At 41.9% G+C, this 14,742-nt stretch overlaps 1 protein-coding gene across 1 annotated transcript; it reads right to left on the bottom strand.

Moving 5' to 3' along the window:
* Positions 1-9,730: 9,730 nt before the first annotated feature.
* LOC138209539 (nephronectin) lies at positions 9,731-13,478 on the bottom strand. The gene is made up of 3 exons (XM_069168194.1): positions 13,368-13,478; positions 11,058-11,192; positions 9,731-10,382 (listed from the first exon to the last, which is right to left on the bottom strand). Exons 1-3 carry the CDS (start codon positions 13,441-13,443, stop codon positions 10,174-10,176), a joined length of 420 nt encoding a protein of 139 aa, XP_069024295.1. The 5' UTR covers positions 13,444-13,478; the 3' UTR covers positions 9,731-10,173.
* Between the last annotated feature and the right edge of the window lie 1,264 nt (positions 13,479-14,742).

The following is a 14,742-nucleotide window of genomic DNA, read 5'->3' as shown; positions in this document are numbered from 1 at the left end:
CATTGTACCGAAGCCTTAAGTGCACATTAGTGTCTTAGTTTTGATGATCTGATGTTGTTGCTTTGTCTGTGAATGCAAACTGTGTCAGAGGTCAATGCTTTTATCGTCAAGATATTTTGTAAATCTGGCTTTCAAACCAGGTAATGCAGAGCTGCTGCTGCTGTATCATGTTTGTGTTTACTTTGTGTCTGCTTGTTGCCAGATCATCACTTGCTTTGTGAGTAAATACCAAAATCAGTGGTTGCTGTTTACTATCATTGTTTTTTTGTGTGTAAATCTGGCTTTCCTGTGAGCCAGTGCCCAGCTGCTGTTGTATCTGTGTGTGTGTGTGTGTGTGTGTGTGTGTGGCATACATAATGTGAATTACTCCTTTCATCGACAAATATTGTGTGTTCATCAATAACTTTTTCATGTGGATATTCAGAGTGAATTCCTCCTCCCTCCCCCCCAACACATATTGCATCATCCCCTCCACAGCACGTTCCCAGTTGGGAAAAAAAGTTTCCGTATCATCACATATTGACAGAGGCTCATCCGAATTGGCAGATAACCCCACAGATGCCCTGAAGAGGTTATTTTGAATCAGATATGTCCTGATTGATGCTCAAAAGCACGTGCCATCTTTTTTTTTTTTTTTTCCCCAATCTGAACTAGTGAGAAGAGCACAAACAAACACATGGGATACTGCAGACGAGTCAAAATAGGCAAAATATTTCCAACTTTAGCAGAAAATGGTGCTCAATCGCTATTAAATATGTTTTCAGTATTTTTGACAAACATGGTGCTTTAAGTAAATGTGAATCAGCCTGGTTGAAGTCTTATAATCTAAAGTCAAGGTTCACGCACTTGCTTTTCTCTGAGCTTTCAACCACATTTCAGAGTCTTTTTGTAAAATGTGAAGGTCAAGATTGAACTTTTGCAAAGAGTCGATTTCACAGCATTTTTCACAGCCTGAACAGCACACAATTTCAACTTTAAAACAGTACAAACTGTATTCAGTTGGCTCGTTCCTTCGACGGTCTTGCCACATTTTCCGGAACAAAAATCAAACATTTAAAGGAAAAATAGCCTATAAAATTTCCCTGTGAATCGAGGCGCATAGATTAGCACACTTAATCATCCAAGGATACAAAACAGACCTTTAACTCTAATCCTTGTTTATTTGATTACATATATTTCCCTCTAAATCGTCCAACAATCCCCCTTTCAGTGTAATGTCTTGCATCAGATCAAACCTGATTCTTGCTAACCAGATCATGAAGCAGATGTTCCCCGTGTCCACCCAGGCTGAGGTCATACCTCGGGAGAAAAGGAGGTCTGTGCATCTGGAGCGGGCTGAGGCACTGTAAGCGATAGCCATCATGACATCACCTCTTCCTGGTTTGGCCTCCAAAGACAGATCTGCAGGGCTAAAATAAGCCGCTCCTCCTCAAACAGAGCCGATGACTGATTGTTCACAGCAAAAATGATTACTATGGCGGAAAAAACACAAAAGACACATGAGGCAAAATGTCGCAGAGCACAGAGAAGAGCTGTAAATGGATAATGAGATTCACTTTAATGCCCGTTGGATCAAAGGACGGACAGAGGAGCAGTTTTATGGAAGATGGTCCAGTTGTTGAGGTTGTCTGTACAGAGGTTTTGGATGGTGTGCCCCGTCTTATGTTGCAAAAATGATGTTGCCTTGTGATATTTCCAGCATTCCAGCACCAATACAATAAGGATTCCCTTTTTTTAATTTAAATTTTTTTTTTTTTTTTATTGCTACCAAGCAAAACTTCTCTGTCAATTTTGGACATGAAAATAAGCTCCATGTTGTTTAGTATTTAATCTCTTTTTCTTATAAACCATGCTATTAAAGTGACTGTTGGATGGGACTAGTGACGTATTGTAAACAGACATTCATGGACCCCAAAGGATGAATTGTAAGAATTTTTGTGATGCAATTTTAATTTAGTGTTTGTTACAGATGCTTGTAAATCTAATCACATATTATTGCCATGATTGTGAGCATGTTGGCATGACGACATTAGCATTTAGCACAAAGCACTGCGGCGCTTAATGCTTTGTTCACATAGGGGATGTATAGATATGAGAAAAGTTCTTGTGTTAAGGGTTTGCTAACGTTCATGTCAAGACGGTTGTGTAATTATACAGTTGGGACAGTGAGACTTGTAATACCTGTCCTTTAAATTTAGGTTTTGATCGTATTAAATATTTGGTTTTTCCATATAATGTGTAATTTGGGCCTTTCTGTGTTGTGGCAGAAGCACAGCCTCAGAAAGTTAATCTAAGTGTTGAGACTCATGGTCTTGTCTATTTTGATGTATGTTGTATGAGCATTGTTGGATTTTGATTAGCGTGAGTGTTTGCACCTTTTTTTTTTTTTTTTTTTTTTTTTTTTTACATGTATTTGTTGAAATATTTTGAAAACTATTTGAAAGCCCTAAAGAGTAAAGAGAAGGGGTCATAACAAAAGCATTTCGCTTGTCTAAGTGAGTGGGTGGTGAGCAGACCTTTCATCTTCTCCGATATCATGACAGCAGTAAAATGAACGTTGCCCCCACATTGCATTTGTCTAAAAAAAAAAATCTAATTTGATTTGAACCCGTTTATGAAGTTGACTGACACTTATCCTGGAAACTCAAACGTTGGTAGGTGAAGGAATACGTGAAGTGAAGTCTACAAATGGTCAACTTGGGAATTCTCTCATGTGCACTCTGGGACAGAAACTGTACCCAGACACTGAGATGATGTCACCGATCTTTAATTGATCCCTGTGGTTACAGCTGTCATGTGACTAGGACAGATGTGTATGCCTGTGTTTAATGGGAGCAGGAGGGGGTTGATGACTTTTATTATCACTTGAACATAATCAGGCTTTTTATGAAACACACTCACATTCATTCCTGAATAAACTCACAGTGTGAGGTTTCATGTGTTCTGCTGGCTACATACACCACCCACCTTCTCCCCTCACAACCCCTCCGTCCTCAGTTTAAAGGCTTGACTTGCCCTTGGAGGGGGGGGGGTTAGGGGTCAGGGGTCATTTACAACAGTCCTTTGTCACAGGACATCAATGCAGCAACTCTTAACCCACTTTTCTCTGACACCTTCCTTTGACCTGCGTTTTATGAATCTACAAGAAATCTGAGGGTTTTTAAAAAATACGCACACATTGTAAGTTGTATCGGATGCTATTTTCTGTTCACAAAGAAGCTTACATGACCTAAACAGCCTTTACACTTGCCATGTTGTTCCCAACATAAACAGAAACAGTGGACAAAACAATAATAAGCATCATGTTTTGATAAGCCCCATTTTAATAAATTTTTAGCTCATGTACCCCAGTGAAAATTGGAAACGAATCTTCCCCAACCCTCTGTAGATTTATTTTTATTTTCGACATACAGTTCCCAGTATTCCTTAAACAAGTTTTGGAGGGAAAATTAAGTGCAAATAAAAAAAACAAAAAACTATAATTGACCTTTTCTGTCAAAACTACTTTGTTACTAATTTCGTTCATATACACATTTTAAAGTATCACATGAGCAGACCAATCTGTCCACCAGTACAAATCTAGCACTTTATCTACAAGTGGATCCTGAGCACCACCTAGTGGTGAAGAGTGGGCAGTAAAATAAGCTTTTCTGATGTATCTTCATTGGCACATAAAATGTAGAAAACCTAAAGTTTAGACTAAATATTTGACTTCACATTCCTGGGTCAGAGCTGGTACTGGGACTAAGGAACTTTTAGCCTACTCTCAATGAGGTAGACAAAATAAGAGAAACACTTGTCAGTTCAGTGCAGTACAATTCAACAGTACTACAAACTGCAACCTACCAGCTGGTTGAATTAGCATCTCTTTAAAACAGTGTAAACAAACACTGAACATTATAACTTTCCATGTAGCAAGTAGCTGAAAATCTGGTTCACATGCAGACCAATGACTGTTCAAACCAAGAAAATGTGTAGTGGTGCAACAGAGCTTCAACTGTGTAAAGAAAAAGATACGTTGTGTGACTGAGGGCAGTCCAGTTTGCCACAAAGCTGTGAATATTACATCAAGCAACTGGTTGTGCTACTGATCAGTCTGAGATTGGATGACGGGTCATAACAGGACAAATGATGAAAGGTGAAGCCGAAGGGGAAAAAAAGAGTCACATTTAGTCAACATTTAAAGTTTTTTTTAAATCTTTTTTGAGCTTCTACACAGCTATGCTTACAAATGGGCCCATTGACTGCAAAAAAAAAACAGCACGAGCACAGTGCTGCAGCTATGCTGAGAGATCTACACCTGTCATTGAGATGCATCATATCTGAAAGAAAACAACTATAAGAAGAAAAAAACAAAACAAACGGCTCCTGTATTAACAGGTGTGCAAATCACTGAAAAATAACAGACTCTGTGCAAAGACATATAAAATGTGTGTATTTCCTTAAGAGATTAAAAGAATCTTCTGCGCTACTCTTAAAAACATTCAAACAAAATAATGATTAGGCTTTAACAGATATTAATTCCACTATCGTTCCATCTTCTGTTGTTCATATTTGACACTTATTGAATGCTCATTCCAAAACGTTGCAGCTTGAAGTTCAGATACAAAAGATGAACCAAAATGGTGGTCAGCCGCAACATACTGATCAGGCCACATTTTTATACAGACAGTCAGTCAACAATTTTGATTCACAATCCAATCTATATAGACAGAGACAATGCAGTTTGAAGTATGTAGAGTAGTGTCTGTGTATCATTATGGATGGCCTTCAGTGTTCTCAAATGTAGAATTTGATGTATGTATGCATTGTACATCCTCTAGTCGTCCATAAGATGTCACTGTTGCACTACGAGAAGTTACTGTGCTCCAAAAAAATTGAGTCAAAGGCTCCTTTGAGAGTCTCTTGGCAGCACCTGACTCGCAGCTAAACACGGGCACATTTGGATGGAAAATCAGACTGTAACTCAGGCTTCAAAAAACATTCCACGTCAAATTATTTAAACTTTTCCGTCAAAATAGACCCCCAAAAAAAAAAAAATTTGAGAACCTTTTAAAACTGAAATGAATTGCCAGTAATTCATGCAGCGAACATGGAGGCCAGTGTTGATTTCTACGGTGCCAAAATAGACAAAGTAAAGCCTAAAGTAAAACAATATCTCAACCGATGGTTTATAACATCTCAGCGATGGCAGAGGCGGCCAGCAGCGGTTGCGGTGCGGTCAGGTTGAGGTGAGGTTTTGGGGTTTGTCGGTTCCTCCTCAAGTTTAGCTTAAGTGGACATTGAGGTTTGGTTTGGTCTCGTTTGTGTGGGTTTAGAAATGGAGCAGGAAGTGGGAGAGGCTTCTTGAGCAACGCACTGTTCCTCTGCATTGTGAGAAGATAGACGATAAAGCAGTTAACGGGCTACATAAATATGTTTGTATCTGAACAGTGTTAACTTGGAAAACTTCACGTGCAATGCTCTGGTTCTGCATGTCGGAACAGTTAAGTCGGGCATCAGATCAAGTACATGCAATTTTGAGCACCACAGTAATAAAACAACTTCCACCCATTGAAGTTTTTCGCAGAACACACTGTTTTGATTTCTCAGCTCCACTTTTAATGCGTGTCCCCATGGACAGGGCGGGGCGGTGGCGCGGCTCAAAGAATGGGAAGGTATTACACAGCGTGACTACAGTCCGTCTCTGTGTCTGCATCTCTGCTCTCCCGACTACTGCCCCTGTGAGCTCACCGGCCACTGACAGGGAATTGGCTGCAGCCTGCCCTCACTGAGTGATTCCCTAGTGGGACAACCTGCCAAGCTGCGAGCTTGCCAGCAGCCCTCTCATACATATCTCAGCACGGTGGCTGCTGCCAGCTCGGCGAGTCTGGGTGGGTGCCACCCAGTGCTTCCTTAGCTGCCCCAGACACCTGAACTAGCACAGGGGTAGAGGAGAAAGAGAGAGAAGCGGGGATGGCTGGAAGGGTGCGTGGTTGGAGGGAGAGCTGGGTTTAATAGCCAGCAAACAGCCACTGCAGCTGTTGTGGCCTTTTTCACAACGATCCCACTGTTCGGGCTTCCAGTACAGCACTAATTAAAACTGTGCCCATCCCACTTCTTGCCAAAACTTTCCTTTCACACACATTCATGTACTGTAAACACGCATACATTCAGAAACATGCTCACTCATACTCATAACCACACATTTGAATTGAATAACCGACCACACCGTGCCGTGAGGATGACGTACCGATTGGTCTGCAGTGTTGTGCCGGATGTGTCGTGCGCTGTCGGTTTAGCGGAGCTGTCTTGGCCTCCTGCTGGAAATAAGGTTAATCAGGACAGTGGGAGTAACGCAAAACTGTAAGATGTGGGCCAGAAAACAAAAACAAAACTGCTGAGATGGAGCCACGTATCAGTTTTAGAAGTCATGTGCATCTCAAGTTATGACAAATTTAGAGATATTAAACACACAATGATATAAAAGAGAGTTTGGCATTGCAGAAGCCGAAACCGGAGAATGTTTGGCATTTTTGCTCGATAGATGACAAACAATTATCAACATTTTGGACCATTAGACTAATTCAAACATCGTTTCTGCAGTTACACACAACAAACTCGTCTCCGTGCGCCGGAGGACATGTCGTAAATGAACAGGAATATGTTGCTTTTCTTAGCGGTCGGGCCCTAATTGCTGCACAGTGTGCTGGCTTCCAAGAGAAACCTTTGGTCCCAAACACTTCCCTTCACCTTTCTCCAGAGTGGGCATTCCAATATAGATTAGCTGGAAATATTTCCTGTTCTGTCGAGGATAATCCCCCAAACGAGGCCGCCCGGCTCTCATATTAAGAATGATTTAGGCACAGTGAATTCCGGTCGGGTCAAGTCTGTGCTTTCATGTTGTGATGTGGCTGTTTCAGTCGTCATACGTAGCTTGTGGAAGAGAATAGGAGCAGACAGAAGAAAGAAGAGGCCAGGTTTTTTTTTTGTACTGTTCAAACGGAGTTCAAAGTCATCATGTGGATTTGAAACATGAATTAAGGTCACTGATACACTACAGCTTTGTCCATTTGAAAGGAGGAAGGTGTGTGTGTGTGTCGACTGAAGGGTGTCTGGGAGTTCACTTTTAAGATGTTTGAGGTTTTAGGGATATTTTTACATCAGGTTTTCCCCTCAGCCTCACACACACTACCCACCACATCGCAGGACCTTCATCGGGACTGCGTTTGCATGAATGGGAATTACAAGAAAGCGCGGGGTGCACATGGGCTTTTTTTTTCTTTTTTTTCTTCCGAGGTCACAGAAGAGAGTGACTCGCATGTATTTACTCCACATAATGTGATTTAAAAGTGACTGAGAGGACAGTGCTGCCTTTAAGATAACAGGAAGCTTTAATTATCCCCATGTCGAAATCGGGCATAGTGGGTTAGTTAAGCTGCTCTGATGTGATTCTATATTCATTTCTAATGTGAAACAAATGTTCACTTCTTTTTCACGTCGTCCTTTTCGCACCAGATTCATGAATTCTGGGAACGATAGGGCAACAGAACCAATAAGCCCAGCTTTATTTAGTTCGGCTCATTTTCAGCAGTGTATAAAAGAAATGTGGAGAGATGGCTGTAGGCAGGGAGCTGTCACACTCTCTCTACTCTACCGCTGATTTTGTAAGCAGAGGCAAGCAAGAGAAAATGCCTTGCCTAACAAGATTTATAATTTTACGCCAAGGGTTCAAACTTTGGCTCGTTCCCCTGAGTGGGATTGGTCAGCATTTAGAATTTTAATTCATTCATGGAAACTGCACTGTGTTCTTGCTTATAGTGACTGTGTGGAGAGGAGGAGATGGGTCCAATAGGAACATAATACAAGAATTAGCTGTGGAAAAGCCTCCTCTGACGGAGCACAGGGCGAAAACACTGGCTTATTTCAAACTAAAGTGAAAAGGACAGTATGGGGAAGACAGGGGTTTTAGTGGTTTTACAGTTCAGTGGTGGTGTTTGAAAGCACAGTCTTTTCAGCAACGTGGGTGGCACGGTTGTTCCTAGCATCTCTGCTAATGTATTGTCATTGGCTCTATGCACTTGTCAGCATCGTTGCTCACTTTCTCAGGACAAATGTTGATTTAGCTTTATATAAGGTAAGCCGAGGCAGCAGCGCTTTGATTCGTGAAATTGCCATGGCTTCGGTGTGAGCGCTTGTGTCACCGCAGATGTCCAAATTCCTCTGACATGTTTATTGTTTTCTTTTATTTCGCGGGGGTCATTCTGCTCGGCTTCTAGGGCCGCCGTTCCCGTAGCTGCCGCCGCTCCTCCTTGCGAAATCTTGTGTGTCATGTAAACAGAGGACCAGAAAATAACAAGCATAAGAAAAGGGAAAATTTCCACCCCGGCGTCGTCCTCCTTTTTTCTTCCTCGCAGCAGCTTTTTCTTCCTTTTCAGTTTGCCCACCACTTGTTGTCCTTTATTTGTAGCCTAAGTGCTTTGGCATTAAATCTTATTATTTTTTGGTAAATAAACCAGTTTCTGGTAGGAATTACACACAACTTGGTGTGAGGTCCTTTTCAGAAAGGGGCCTGGATCCTTTTATCTAAAATGTTTTCTATTTCTGCTTTTGTAAGACACTTTTGACTGCTTTGAAAGAGAGAAACCAGGTTTTTCTTGCGTTTCTGGGGGTGAGGTTGGGGATTTTTCTCAGCATTGTGGTGAGATTTATTCTAAGAGGCTGCATTTTTTCCTGATTTCCCTCTTTGTTCTCTGTAAGTAGTTCCAGGTCCCCCCTCACTCTCACACACACACACACACACACACACACACACACACTCGTGTGTGTGTGTGTGTGTGTGTGTGTGTGTGTGTGTGTGTGTGTGTGTAAATGTGCACGAGGCTCTGTGATTTTGCACATGTGTGAATGTGTGTGCGTGAGGGTGAGGCGGGGACTTGACGTGACACCTGCTGTTGGGATGAATAGGGTCAGTGGCAGGGCCCTTCAGCCGGCAGCAGCTGCTTGGTCTCACTACAAACCCGACTCCCTCAGCGCATCAAAGCTTTCAGGACTACAACTGAGGCCCTGACACAACACATAGTGCCCCCTACCACCATCCCCTATCATTACAGTTATTATCTCCAAGTATTGCAGTTCCCCCTCTCCCAGGGTCACGATCTTAATCGTTCGGAAGGAAACTTGAAATTGACCCGAGGAAAACATCAAAAACAAACTTCAATTTCCATTCTTGCACCCTCTGAGCGCAGGAAGAGGTTTCCAGACAGCTGCTGACAGACAAGGATTCTTGGTATTTGGTTGGTCTGACCTGTCTACGCTCTCTTGCTGTGTGGTAGTCTGCCCTGCGTGTGACTTAGTAGGTCTGAAAACATTCCCTGTGGCATAACAGAGGGAGAGGGCAGAAGATAAACAGGGAGGTATGAAGACATCGGCCTGTGTTTTAGCAGTGTTTCAGATGCCTCCAAACAGAGTACATCACGCATATCCCATTTCTTTTCATAGACTTTTAATTTGAAAATTAAGAAAAATAACATAATTATAACTCATAATCATATGGTAGACTTACAACGTACACATCCTTTCACAGCATTTAGTTTCACCAGCATTCCTGTGTGAAGGTAGCAGAGATACAGTATCTTCCCTATCTATCCACCAGAGGTCAGCCTTTTATTAACAAATTCTCAAGTTTAACAAAACTGCATTTTTAATGAGAAAGATAACATTAAAAGGAATAAATTACTCATGATGCGGATGCAGTTTTTCCCATATGCTTTTGCAGCATTTTGTTGGACAAAGTAGATTTCACATGCAGTAACTCGGGTGGAGTGTCTGTGACAGTGGTGATGCCAGTGCATAAAAAAACCCTCCTGTCATCTGAGAAAAGTACATTGTGGTCCTGTTGCAGTGCATTTTTTTGAATGAAGGGTTTTAAACGGGCAACCAGTGGGGCGCGGGGTACTCCAAGGATTTTGAAGAGAAATAATAACCTTAAAACAGAAAATGGCACCAGGGCACCCAGCTGAGTGCAAAGTTCTTAACATAACGTAAAGAAAGTACTTGATTTTACAGCATAGCCTAATCTGAGAGTGCTACCTGTGTTAACAGTTTATTTCTGTACCTGAATACCTCTTAAATGACCCTTTTAATGTTGCACGTCCCTTTTTGTTTGAGCCATGAAGGGTGTTAGAGGTAGCACTAAGATGAAGGTCGCCTGGACTTGGTCTTTCTGGAGAGTTTGTAGTTGAAGTACATGGCAGCGCTGGACTGCGTGGCTCTCCTGGGCCAGCAGGTGCGTCCGTTGCCGAAGTAGTCATCCAAACACTGACAGGTGTAGGAACCATCTGTGTTGACGCAATGAGCCTGGTGGCTGCACTGGTGAGACCCGGTTAAACATTCATCCTTGTCTGTGGAGAAGAAGAGAAGAAAATTTGAAATGTTGTTTTATTATGGAGCAAGTAGAAGATTGATTACATTACACTGAGCAGGCATGCTAAAACGTGGTAATAGTGAAGTCAGATGAGATCAGTATGGAGAGAGCAAAGGGTTTCACGACCGACTGTTTCAAACCTGCTCTGGCGATAATTTTGCAGTGCTCATCACACAGATGAAAACAAAAACAGCTTGTGGGTGAGCCCGCAGCTGAGTGGGTGAGCTATGAGTGCTCATCAAATAAACATGGTCTCTGGATTCTGTGCTGCCAAAGCACATCTTCACATGATCTCTTTCTCTCTGCCAATTACAAGAGGAGAACATGTGGGGATGTACTGTGATCCACTTAGTCATTTACAGGGCTGACATGGAACAAATCTGAATGCGTTTTGAAATAAACTATTGTGACCTTGTGATCGTCTGATCATCCCTGGTTTGACTTAGGCTCCTTTGATATCTCCTTTGATCTCTCCTTGTGTTTTCAACTGTCAAATGATATCAAAATGCTAAAAGAAAACCTCTGACATACCTGAACATTCAAGTACATGAACGCAGCACAATTTTATGAAATATTCTCAAAATCATGTGACAGTCTGCTGGGTGTTTACATGCTCCAAAAACACATCAAATCAATGCTACATTTTAGTTACCTCGACATTTCACTGAGCCCTGCAGTGTCCCCATCACAAAGCCATCTTGGCACACACAGACGAAGCTGCCAAAAGTGTTTTTGCACATTCGCCTTGTTGGACAAACATCAGCATTCCTCCGACATTCATCCACATCTGCAACACAAGATGAACATGTGTCAAACACAAGCGACACCTTTAGCTGATTTCATTGCACAACATTGACACAGCAGTTTGAATTTGTGGCTGTCTTTTCGAAACATCCCATTTTTACACACACACGCACACACGCACGCACACACACACACACACACACACACACACACACACACACACACATGCACGCACTCCTAACCTTTCAAGGAGAAGAAGTTTAAATGTTTCTTGTTGCTCAAAACAGCAATTATTACCCTCTAAAAGACACAAATAAGTACCTTGACCTTGCAACTACCTCTTTGTACTGACACGTTAAAAGGCACACTGCTGTTAAAAAAAAACAAGGAATGACCAACACACCACGTCTCACTACAGGTGTGCAGCATGAAAGTCCTTGATGGGATTTTAGGAACTACTTTCCAAATAGTGACACACGAATAAACGGTTCACCAATTTACCTCAATTAAGTTGTGACTATAGACCGAGTTATGACTAAGTTTATTTTAAACACCTTGATTTACCAGGATTATTTCTTCAGATTGGACCATCTTTTTTGTGTGTTTTTTTTTAAGAGTCCTATCCAAAATGGCAGGAGATTACAAAACTAGAAAGTGTAAACTGAAGAAAGGAAGTTAATTCAGTTTTTGCGAGAAGCCCTAATCGAGCTCTATGGGATTGGATCTCTGAGTTTGAGGTGCTGAAATTTGCTATATTGAAAGGGATCTCGAATACTTCATGTTTGTGACAGTGGATTGTTGTATAGAATTACATTGGATGCCTCTGTCCCAGGCACCAACCAAGTGTGTCCTTAACTTCCTGACCATCCTACAGCAGGAACATAGGTTTTTCTTACATCTGACTATTGATGTGCAAACTTTGCATACCTTGTGTACTTTGTCCCACGCTACTTTAAATGCAGTTTTGCATTTGCAAGTAAAAAGCTGTGATTTCTCTCGGTCTTGGATGTTGCCACCGAAAATGGCTCCGGCAGTGTGAGAATGTTTCCTCAACAGCCGTGAGAGAGGCTCGCTTCATTACAGGACAGGAGTCGTCTGCTGCTGAATTATCGAGGGGGACACTGAGGACAGAGTCCAAGGTGCGTTTTTCTTTCCATCAGCTAATTAAAGGCTTTTGGAGAGTTGCCTCTGGTAACATAGCTGCAGGTAGTTGACATATTGTGCACGGGAAGTTGTGTGCTTCACCTACTTCATAAATATATGATAAGCCGAAACATGGTATAGACAAAAACTGTGAACACAATGTATATTAACACTTAAAAAAAGTTGATACATTGACATTTTTAGCAAACATTTATTTGGTTTCGAGTTTGTGTCCACCTGATAATTACAAGTCCAATATTCCCTCTGCCTTTAATTGTTTTTCTCGCCAACCACTGAAAAGACTTTGCTCTTTAGCTGCTAAATGCTCCTTTATGTTTGCCAGCCAAATTGCAGACCATTACCGAAAACTTTGAGCTGAAAGGTGCTAAAATGCTCCAAAAAGCCTTTCATGCATCATAGTTTAATCCAATGTCAATATATAAAGTTATTAATTAGACCACCTTCAAATTTGAATTTCCTAGAAAGATCTACAGCAGCTTCTGTGTTGATTGAACCCCCCCCCCCCCCCCCCCCCCCCCCCCTATAATGAAGACAGAGTCACCTGTGGTATCCACAGGACACAGGTTTGTACTGTCCTCCGCAGGACTTCATTCCCCACCGGAGTCGTTTCAGAAGCCAAGCGTTCTGTCTGCTTAGTTTTGTTGTCATACAGATTTTTCTTAAGATTTTTTTTCTTCTCGCTTGGATAAACATTGTTAAATGTTTTCTGCTTTTTTTCCTCCATTTTGTGTTTATAGTTGTTATTTCCTGCTTTGTTGTACTGTAGGTGAATAAAGTTAATACAGTTGGCTGCAGTACATGTGGTGGAATCACAAGCATTATAAAGAGTGGCCCTAATCAACTCCGATGGCCGTGTCAGAGCAGGAATGTGATGCAGCCAGCCCTGGTGAAATCAAGCCCTCAGGTTGAATTCAGAAATGAATCCAAATGACTCGTCAGTCTGATTATCAGGCCAAAAGGAGCCGTGAAAAGTCATGAATCTAAGCATATGAGCCATGTAGTTATAGGGATTCATCACAGGGACAAGCTGAGGTGTGTTTTTAAGCGGCACTACCTTCACATGTTTTGTTGTCAGCAGCCAGGTGGAGGCCGGGGGGACACAGACAGCGCACCGCTCCCTCTCTCTCCATCTGGCAGCCAAACTGGCAGCGCAGAGAGAAACATGCGGTCTCTCCTGGAAGACAGACAGTGAAACACTGGCTGAGGATCGGTCAGAGGGTCACTCACACTGTCATGCCACCACACAGCCTGCGAGTACGGACTCTGCAACACTCGGACTAGTAATGAAGCATTAAACAAAAATGTTGACCAAACACTTAAGAACAAAAATCTGTATCTTACATAAATCACTAATTTATGCTTTTTTCCCCTTGAAATATCCCATTACTACTAAACTTTGTTATGGTATCACTTTTAATAATATAAATTGTGAATTTCTATCATAAACATTTATGTTAGCCTAAAAGGGTGTGTAAACTGGGTCCTCGGATACTTTAACCTCCTATTATGGTATAAAGACGGCAGAGCGCTTTTTGTAGGGAACTGATCCACTATTAGAGAGATCACCTGTCAGAACACACACTGTCTTTGTTTGGGTTTTTAGATATTGATCTGTAGATTTGAAATGTTGTGTTTAAAGAGGACATTACTCACTAATGCAGGTGTATCCATCTGCACTGAGTGTGTATCCAGGTTCACAGTAACAGCGATAGCTACCGTGTGTGTTCATGCAGCGCTGGGAACACCGTCTCTCCAGCAAACCGCACTCATTCACATCTGGAGTCAATGTGAAACATTATTCCAGCAGTAGATAGAAACGTTTGAGGTAAATGATGCAGAAGAACACGGGTAATTGTTCAGAAATTAAAAACAAGAGACCGACAGGGATTTTGGGAATTAAACTTCACCTTCATCACACTGCAGTCCTTTGTACCCCGTGGAGCATAAGCACTTGTCTGGTCTCGCACATTTTCCATTTACACAGGACTTCTTGCACATCGCTGTGGAGGACAATAGACACAATATGAACCTCAACATGCTAACACCATTAACTTCTGTACCCTGTTATGAGCCAATTAAAGCACCATTGATGACTTTTTTTGGTCACAAGGTACTGAAAAAGCCACACAGTGACCATGTTAGCAAACACTTGCCTATTTATGCATCTAACATGGAGTCATGTTTCTTGCCATCTGTTGAATGAAGTCCCGTATTAATTACCTTTTTACCTCTGTAAAGTCAGGCTCTGTAGTAGCAAAATGCTCCAGTCGTTAAAACATTTCCCCTTGCGGGATCAATAAAGTATCTTATCTATCAATCCATCCACCCATCCACCCATCCATCCATCCATCCATCTATGTATCTATCATCCATCCATCCATGCATCCACCCATCCACCCATCCATCCATCCATCCATCCATCTATGTAT

The sequence above is a fragment of the Embiotoca jacksoni genome, unplaced genomic scaffold (assembly GCF_022577435.1).
Source record: "Embiotoca jacksoni isolate LCO1_2020_lvr unplaced genomic scaffold, fEmbJac1.0.p SCAF_4, whole genome shotgun sequence".
NCBI lineage: Eukaryota > Metazoa > Chordata > Actinopteri > Embiotocidae > Embiotoca > Embiotoca jacksoni.
This window is presented reverse-complemented; position numbering and strand designations above follow the sequence as displayed.